The sequence below is a fragment of the Cydia strobilella genome, chromosome 4 (genome assembly GCF_947568885.1).
Source record: "Cydia strobilella chromosome 4, ilCydStro3.1, whole genome shotgun sequence".
In the NCBI taxonomy this organism is placed as follows: Eukaryota; Metazoa; Arthropoda; class Insecta; order Lepidoptera; family Tortricidae; genus Cydia; species Cydia strobilella.
In genome coordinates, this window is record NC_086044.1 from 8,317,242 (window position 1) to 8,327,207 (window position 9,966).

The 9,966-nt window shown below is 35.2% G+C and overlaps 1 protein-coding gene across 6 annotated transcripts in view; it reads left to right on the forward strand.

Annotated features, from left to right (window-relative positions):
• The window catches only part of LOC134740987 (protein ultraspiracle homolog), a 59,388-nt gene extending 51,028 nt beyond the window's left edge, over positions 1-8,360 (forward strand). For all 6 annotated transcript variants that reach the window (XM_063673702.1, XM_063673697.1, XM_063673701.1 and 3 more), the window contains 5 exons: positions 729-871; positions 4,163-4,238; positions 5,066-5,215; positions 5,999-6,048; positions 7,290-8,360. In XM_063673702.1, the coding sequence (XP_063529772.1) occupies positions 729-871; positions 4,163-4,238; positions 5,066-5,215; positions 5,999-6,048; positions 7,290-7,511 (641 nt within the window). In that variant the 3' untranslated portion in view covers positions 7,512-8,360. The remainder of the gene's footprint in view (positions 1-728; positions 872-4,162; positions 4,239-5,065; positions 5,216-5,998; positions 6,049-7,289) is intronic.
• Positions 8,361-9,966: the final 1,606 nt, after the last annotated feature.

Consider the following 9,966-nt stretch of genomic DNA (forward strand, 5'->3'; position numbering starts at 1 on the left):
AAGGGTAATTCGGTAGCTACATGACTGATTGAAATTCAAGACGTTTTGTGCATATTTATAGTTTACTTTTTAAAGACTTATTGGAATTATTGGAAAGCCAGTTTTAACTTATTTACATCCTTTCCTTATATGATATTCCTTTGTAAGCATGCTTAAGCCACGAACAATAATAATTGCATCAATAAATTGCTCTGTTAATCAGATGATTTTTGAATACTTAATATTTTGACTTTGACACGGTCGCAGTTGAACGACTCCTTTGTGAACGAAGTCGCGGATAGGGGTGCCCCTTAATACGCCTCACATTTGCTATTTTTATTATACAATTATGCAAAGTAACGTTATGCTTATTAAATTTATACCAAGTCATCGTTATGACAATTTACGTTATGCGCATTAACATTATTCGTACTCAGTTATGCGGAATAATGTTATGCGCTTTAAAAGTTATGCGTAATATACGTTATTGCCAATTTGAATTAGGAGTATTACGTTATGCGAATTAATATATACCCCGCGGACAGACGCTAAAAGAGTACAAACTTTCTAGCCTTAGCTGTCAGCTGCAGAGAAAAGTGACCCCCCCCCTGCATAGAAGTTTGTATGCAAAGGTGCTAAGCAAATAGTATTGCTGACTGTACATCTGAAAGTTGATACTTTAGTGTAAACTAATTTCAAGTAAATAGTAACCTTGAACTTGTAACAATATAGTACAAATTGCATTGCAGGCAACAAGCAGATAGCGGCGCTGGTGGTGTGGGCGCGCGACATCCCGCACTTCGGGCAGCTGGTGCTGGAGGACCAGGTGGCTCTGATCAAGGCCTCATGGAACGAGCTGCTGCTCTTCTCCATCGCGTGGCGTTCCATGGAGGTATGGCACAACCACACTCTTTATTGCGTTTACGTGAATCTTGCAATGAAATAAGGTCTAGTATTGGACAGTTCTACTATAATCTATTTCTTTAGGTATTTAAGAAAATGTAAACAAACCACAATAAGGTATTTTTCTCAAAAATGGACGGCAAAGTCGACGTTGCCGGTTAAAAAGTAGTTCGCGAAGTGCGTAGTTTATGGTCAGTCAAAAAATTAAAAAGTTAAAAACATTGCAGTCTCGATTTCAGGACTGCAATGTTGCAAACAAATTCCATTATTTGTCGAGTTCCAAACTTTTTAAAAGTTGAAGTGGCCATATCAAATGAAGGCATAGGTCCATTAAACAGCCAAACAGATGATCAGTACTTATTATTATTATTATAATGTAAAAAACGTGCCTCGAAAATCACGAAAATTTGATTCTCGATCAGATGGCGCCACTAGTTTTGACTGACGGTTTCGTTTGTTATTTATAATTTTAACGCATATCAGTGAAAGAACATGGGTCAAAATCAAATAAAAATAATTAATGCAAATAAAAAAATCATTTATCCATGTTTAAATACATTTTATCGTATGTTTATAATACTTCATTTTTAGTTTTAAAGTATGTTGATAGGTGGCAGTGAATTTAGTGGTTACAAAATTTACTATGACAGTACCGCTCTATCTTATTATATCCTCTTTGCTCAACGTAACAATGAAGCTGCTATAATCGTTATATTTTGCTAACAGGAATATCTTGGGATGATTTGATTAATCAATAGTAGTTTAGTTTTGTAATATTTGCCCTTCGCCCTAGTAAAGAACCTAAAACGAACGGCATGTTTAGCCATTTGAGATTAGATGAAAACATTACACTATTAAATGAAATAGATTAAAGCCAGAACGATGAGGGACAGATCCAGACAGTTTTCTGTTTAGTTGGTTAACTGATAAATGTAACTGTAAACTGTAACTAAGTATAAATGTCACTAAGTTTTTAGCACTCAAAAACACACAAAGCTTCTTTTTAAATGGAATAGGAATGAATTAGAATAAGTTTTTGAGTGTTAAAAACTTAGTCTTATTTTTACCCGTGTCTTATAAATATAAGACACGGGTAAAAATAACCTGAAGGAGTATTTAACATTTACATAATATGAAATATAATAATTGCAAATAAAACAGGTTTTCTCTTCGGTCGTAAAACTATTTTAATTTGGAACACACCGTGCACCGTTTAGCTCATAAAGCATCGTAACACCTATTACTCGTAAAATCGAATGAAACCGCACTTATCGCAGCCAAATTGCGGACGCCACTAGCATTAAACAATAATCAAAAACAGATGGTGCGCGTAGATTCATTTGTTCAATGCGCCGGGATAGGCTGAAATATCGTCGTGGGCCCCAAATGACATCTGCGAATGTGTTATTATAATTATTATTAATAAAATGTTTGCAATAAAAGTAATACTTCTAAAATTATGTAGTGCACAATAACCATAAAACTCGTAACTTGTTAATAAGCACATGGCTCATAAAATGTGCCTTGCCTAGGTACGCATTGCCATACAGATTGATAATAAAATTTATCTAGGCATAAAAATAGTAGATTGTGTCACAAGGGAGCAAAATGACATATTTACGGCGAGGGTGTACAATTGAATCCTAAACGAAGCGAAGGATTCAAGTGTTAACGCCCAAGGTGAAAATAATTTTGCTACCATGTGACACATACTGCTTTTCACATCACCTATGAGGAAATTGCATACATATATTAGGTTTCAAAACATTACTATTTTAAGCAAATATCGATACGGACAAAGTGCCAAAAATATGTATACACGACCTTAGTATAGGTACATACTTCTGGCACTTTGTCCGTATCGATATTTTCAGACGTGACTGTACTGACAAATTAAAAGTACCTACAGCTCATAATTATGTACCTAATATTTTTTCAGACAGCAGCAAACACCTAAAATGATACAATGAAAATCAAGTACATTATTTTTGTAGATTTTTCTGGTAACAAATTAGCTCTTACCCCTTTGAACCAAATCTTCGAAAGAACACTATGAAGACTGATATCACTTATATTTATTAGTATAAAGTTGTTGATTTAAACTAAGTATTTACAAATTTATACACAATACAGAACCGCATAATTATGCTTTGTGAAATATTTGTACAAAACTTTTTAAATATAAAATTTTTTAATTGCATAGACAAGTATGGCTGCGTTTAAGGAGACCTAAAATGTCAAAATAAAAATTAAATTATTAAACTAATGTTTTTTGTATATACTACGCTAATTAATTAATTTACTTAATTTAAATATGCTATTAATTAATTTAAAATACGCTAATTACATTTATTGTTTACAATTACAACAAAATATTATTTAAGTTAGAAAAATTGTATGCACGTAATCGATTATAAAGAAATTGTAATCGATTATATGCATACTAATTTCATGTCTTTGTGTCAATATTTCATACTGGCAACAAAATGTCCTTGAACAGAAAAGTGCCACTTTGATCCCTCCTAGCAGGGAAGAAAAGTTCCCTTTTCGAATAGGTGATGTGAAAAAATACTTATTATAGCGGAATATGTTTACACAACAATGAATATTTACTTATGTTGGGTTAGTCTTGTCATTTCATAACAACATTTTAACTAGTTATCTTTTAATCTGCACAAAATTATTATACGTGGATTATTTGATAAATTTAGCACCTTTATATTTAATTAAGGAAACTGTAGGTCTAACTTTAAAATGCAATGTATAATTATCACGCACTTTGTAAATGACCATTTGTTTCTTGTTTCTTAATAAAAAATAAAAACCTTCGAATAAATGTCTTTGTATTCGTTACTCATGCCTATAAAATTGAACAGGTGTAGTTGTTAGTCCCTGATTATGATATCGTAAGTAGGCATGTTATTATTACTTGTAAGTATAGTGGTTAATTTACTTCAAATGTGATAAAGTACTGGACTGTGATTCGACTATGAGTACGTGTAAGGCTAACCGCAGACGCACGGAATTTTCGTTCGGTTTCCGTACACATGCATGCTGTCTCGTTTGCACTGTGGCCAGCCTAAAATGGCCTAGCTTTTTAGCCTCTGGTGCACTGCGTTAAAAAACGCCTTTGTCTCAAGGGCAAAGTATAGCCCAGTATTATAGCGGCGGCGAAATTCGCCGCGAAAAATAAACAACGCATGTTTATCTTTTGAGGCTTTTAGAGTTATTTTTGTGTGAAGTTTGAGACGTTACGAATGTTTTAATTTGAATGTTTTAGTACCTGGAGGACGAGCGCGAGAACGGGGACGGCACGCGGAGCACCACGCAGCCGCAGCTCATGTGCCTCATGCCGGGTAAGTGAAACAACATATTTAGGGGGGTCAAATTTCAAATGAACATTTTTTGCTGTCACAAGGTAATTGAAATACATTAATACAACAACAACATACTAATAATTATTTATTTATTTGAGTATGTATCGTTTGTGATAAAATCTAATTTCAAATATGTGTTTAAAACGCGAGAGTTGAAAGTGTTATATTACTAATATCATTTTACATATTTTTGTAAAACATCCCTATCGCATTTAGGCATGAAAAATTTTTGAAAGGATAATTCTGCAAAGGGACTTTTAAACAAGAGACATTACAAGAGTACATTTTGAGTCAGGGACAGGAACATTTTGTGACGGTCATTAAGCCATCGACGACTGTGATATCATTATTATTCACAACGACGGGACTTAATCGCGTAAAAGAAGCCTAGAAAATGTTGATGTCAACTTTATCCATTCTTCTCCGAGACCACGGGGACAACGCCGTCCTCGAAACGTCGGAGGTAAATTTAAAACTTATTTTACGCGATTAAGTCCTGTCGTTGTGAATAATAATGAGTAAAAATCGTAAAGGTTTAAATCAGTGCCAGTGATATCCTTTTTGGTAGCAATATATTCTTAGGGATGAGTTCGCCTTTGTTCTACTTTTATCTGATGTAACCTTGATTCCTTTCTTTTTAGTACAATAAAGTGTTTACTTACTTACTTTATATCTTACAAGATAAATAATTATACACCCTCTTTTATTTTATTTTCGTAGAGCTCTATCAGACGCAAGCGAGGAGCTCACGATTTTTTTTAAATTAGCCAAGACAAGGGATATTGACCCCGTTGTCGTGGTTGCAGGCATGACGCTGCACCGCAACTCTGCGCAGCAGGCGGGCGTGGGGCCGATCTTCGACCGCGTGCTGTCGGAGCTGAGCCTGAAGATGCGCTCGCTGCGGATGGACCAGGCCGAGTACGTCGCGCTGAAGGCCATCGTGCTGCTCAACCCAGGTCACTGCACCATATTTCAACACTCCATTTTTTCAAGCTTTTATTTACCTTGCAATGTTTGTATGTATGTTTGGGTCACATCTTGCAGGCTAAATTACACCCACTTGCCATTATTCGATTGAGCTGAAAATTCACATACATGCGAAAGTTACCATCGCTGGTCTGATGATGGACACAAGAGGTATAGGAACTACGTGATAAAACGACGCAAACTAATTGTGTTAGAGTCTGTTAGAATCGTCTCGATAGGTAATAGTTGCCTCATGTTGAAAGAAAAGTACAGTCAGCGATAAATGCTTGTTTCAAAGAATTCTATCAATATATCAGTGTTTTGTCCCTTAATGTCTTAGCCCATATTTACGACTAAGTGTCTCAATATTTTGATAATGTTTTTGGTTGTCTGGTAGACGTCTCTGGCTACAACTTTACAACTTATAGGCTTACACTTTTTCAAAAATGTGTCCAAGGGAATTAGACATTCGATTTGTTTCGTAAGCCTTTAAAGATTCTTTACTTTACAGTCCTTGCATTATGCAATAATTTTAACTTAACTGAAATAAATGTCATATACGAAGGAAAAAATGATCAAAGCCGATATATATATATCCAGTACTTGAAAAAACACAAATTAAAATATTTTCATAGAAAATAATATAATTTGTTCTTATAATTTTAACTTCGTTCCTAAATATTTTAAATATCAAAGTTACATACAGTCAGCTGTAATAGTACTGGATAAAATAATGCGAAATTTAATATATATTTTTGATTTCTTCATTACAGATGTAAAAGGGTTGAAAAACCGACAGGATGTTGACAATTTACGAGAAAAAGTAAGTAACATTCCTTTATAATTGAAGAGTAGACAGGGGGGCCAAGTGTGAATATGGACGCAAAGATTTTAAATAAAAATTTTATAACGGAGTCCGACAAAGAAGACGAATCCACGAATTCCTATAATACTTTTTTCCAAACATGCGAGGAAATAAGGTAAAATAATCATCACATTCATCGCTCAAATCTAACCTTTACATCAAAAACGTCAAAAACAATCACGTTCCTAACATTTTTCTTTTTAAGTTGACAATGTTTTTCAAAATGCTAATTTTATTAAAAAATCGTATTCATTAGTAAAACCAAAGAGGATATATTAGGATAGAGCGGTACTGTCATAGTAAATTTTGTAACCAAAGTAAATTCACTGCCATCTATCGACACAATTTAAAACTAAAAATTAAGATTTATAAAAATACGATAAAATGTATTAAAATATGGATAAATATTTTTTTTTGTTTGCATTAATTATTTTTATGATTTTGACCCATGTTCTTTCACTGATATGCGTTAAAATTGTTAAATAACAAACGAAACCGTCAATGCCCCCTATACGAGAGTAGGCCAAAGGAAGTGGCGCCATCTGATCGAGAATAAAATTTTCGTGATTTTCGAGGCACGTTTCTTCCTTAGACTGTATTCATCTATCACGGAGTTATATCTATCGTTGGTAAAACTTTAATGAAAATACCAAACGTACAAATAATTCTTCAATAATTTTCCACACTCGCGTTCAAGGCTTCCCGCCCCCATTCGCGCACGAGTATGGAGGGGCCTTTAAACTTTTGACCGGTACTGTAGTTTCGCGCCATTTATTTTTAAGTTGGTGAGTAATATCATAGAGTAACTTATACTAGAGCGGTACTGTCATAGTAAATTTTGTAACCCCAGTAAATTCACTGCCATCTGTCGACACACTTTGAAACTAAAAATAAATATTTATAAAAATACGATAAAATGTATTTAAATATGGATAAATGATTTTTTTATTTGCATTAATTATTTTTATATGATTTTGACCCATGTTCTTTCACTGGTATGCGTTAAAATTATAAATAACAAACGAAACAGTCAACGCCCTCTATACGAGTGTAGGCCAAAACTAGTGGCGCCATCTGATCGAGAATCAAATTTTCGTGATTTTCGAGGCACGTTTTTTCCTTAGACTGTATCCATCTATTACGGAGTTATATCTATCTTTGGTAATATCGTATGTACATGTGTGTGGTTCCTCCCTTAGATGTTCTCGTGCCTGGACGAGTACTGCCGCCGGGCGCGGGGCGGGGAGGAGGGGCGGTTCGCGGCGCTGCTGCTGCGGCTGCCGGCGCTGCGCTCCATCTCGCTCAAGAGCTTCGAGCACCTCTACTTCTTCCACCTCGTGGCCGACGCCAGCATCGCCGGCTACATCCGCGAGGCGCTGCGCCACCACGCGCCGCCCATCGACGCCAACTCCATCATGTAACGTGCCCAGTGTACCTGTACCCTGTACCCTCACAGCCCGGAGCTGACCATTGATCCGGCCGAGACGGATCCCGTACTGGCGTACTCGAAACGTGCGCCGATCGCGTCACATTCTATAACTCGCCGAAGGCTATGAACCTCATAGTGACCATGTTCTTTTTACGTTCACCGCCTCTTTATAATTTTATCTGAAGGGTATTTGAGATCGACTATGATAACTCTGCTGTCGTTTTATTACCCTAAAATATTATATTTACACATGAATTTAAATCGCTGGCTGGTCCAGGCAACATTTTAAGTTACATTATGTATCTTAACGACATAATTATGTTATGCCAAATGTATTCGAAAACGCAGCGGTAGTAGAGTTATCTATTAAGAGGAAAGGGGACGACCGCTTCTCCATACAAACGTTGTCCCCAATGTCCTCTCTGGATATTGACATTGTAAAAATTATTTTTACATAATTTGATGTATATTAACCATAGCTATGCCCCTACGTTGACTTTTTTCGATTTTTTGATTATTGTAAAAATTAGGAGCAAAAAACAGATTTCATAGAAATTTTTAAATGCTCTTAACTTATAATAATTCAAAACCCCGAAAAAAAAAATCAAACGTAGGGGCATAGCTTGTTGATATGCATCTAACCGTATTAATATATTTTCTATATAATTAATATCCAGAGGAAAAGTGAGGATTACGTTTGTATGAAAAGGTGATTTCGGGTCCTCCACTTTCGTCTTAAATACGACCAAACAACTCGCCTTGTACGTCGAATAAGATAACTAATCTTTGTAACCACGATTACACAGTAAATATTTACAAACTGTGCAATGAAATGAACAAATTGAAAGGCGGCACTAACTGTGTCTACCTTTGATATATTGCTTAGTTGTTCACTAGTGTAATCGAAGCTATAATCGTTACGATATACGACCGTTGTCATTGTTGTAACTAACTTTCGATGTAAATGTTGGCACATAATATCTTTTTAATAACTGGTGCCGCCCTACGTGACTGCGTGTCGAATGTCGTAATGATATAAGCGAGGCTGATTAATATTAGACTAGGAGTCATTGCTTCAATAATTCCTTTTGCGTATAAGCGATCCAAAAAACTATGTAAGGCGGTTTGTTAAGAGCATTCCGCTACAGAGAGCCCCAACCGTGACTAAGGAGCGAGGACTACACTGTGTTCTAAAGGCGGAATTCCACCAGTGTACGGCACAAGCATTTTTGTATAGAATATGCTTGTGCCGCACACTGGTGGTATCCCGCCTTAGCACGAACAACATGGTGGTAGAGTTCTGTGTACACCGAGTTAGTTGAACTGCTACGATTGATTATTATCTGATACGCGGAGAGTTGAAAGTAGGTGACTTACATTACAGTTCAGTTCACATCACAAATTGCAAGTTTACCTGACACGTTTAACTAAATAAATGCAGTACTGTAAGTCATCTATCTTACTGCGATCGACGCTGTGTCAGACAAGGCAGCGGAAAAGTGTACAAAAAGTACATAGTTATATGGGACATTCGTCAGATAAGTGTAACAGTTGTTAGGTAAAGAAAATGGGGCCGCCTCTTTATTATTACGTAGTCGTATATTATTAACGTATTTAGTTAAGGTGTTCAGCTAATTAGGATAATTATATTCGTCGAGTATCTAGATGTCCATAGTGAATTAATATAATATTTTAGACTGTTACGCGTAGGTAATTATGACGTTTACCAAATCTCTCTTCAAAGCAAGAACGTTGAGCACTTCAGTACTAATAAATACCGTAGCGTTTTCCAATTCTGAAGATTTGAATCGCCTTGTTACTATGTTATAGATTACCTTACACGTATATCATTATTTTACATATGACGCGTATGTATCAATGCTAAAAGTATTTTCGTACATATGTTGGTGCTTTAATATGCATTTGAATATGCAGATAAAAATTAGTAATCTTGAATTATTTTAGAAAATATTTTATTTCCTTATTAAAATTTATGCCTAATTGTAAATATGAAATTGTATGTCTTGTAATTGTAACTAGTACTCACTCGAGTAATTCGTATAAATAATATAGATATTTCACCTTGTACGGTTGGGATATGTTTAGCGTGGCCTATGAGTGGTTATAAATGTTATAATAATAGTTTATGACATCCTTAAAGGACCAGTATATTTTGGTACCTCATTCATACTATAAGCTCATTTCAGGCGATGGTTGATCAACTAACCAGTATTAAAATTGAAAGACTTTGTCCAAATAAAAACAAATGTAAATAAGAGTTAAATGGCGCATAATGCATAGTAGATGGTAATAAATAAATGTGATGTTTTCTGTAAACGTGTAAATGTATTTAGTCTCGTTATTAAGAACAAGACAACAAGCTCACAGATACAGACATACAAAGCACGAGAAAGGTTTATAATTATGAATTGTATACATATTTGGAG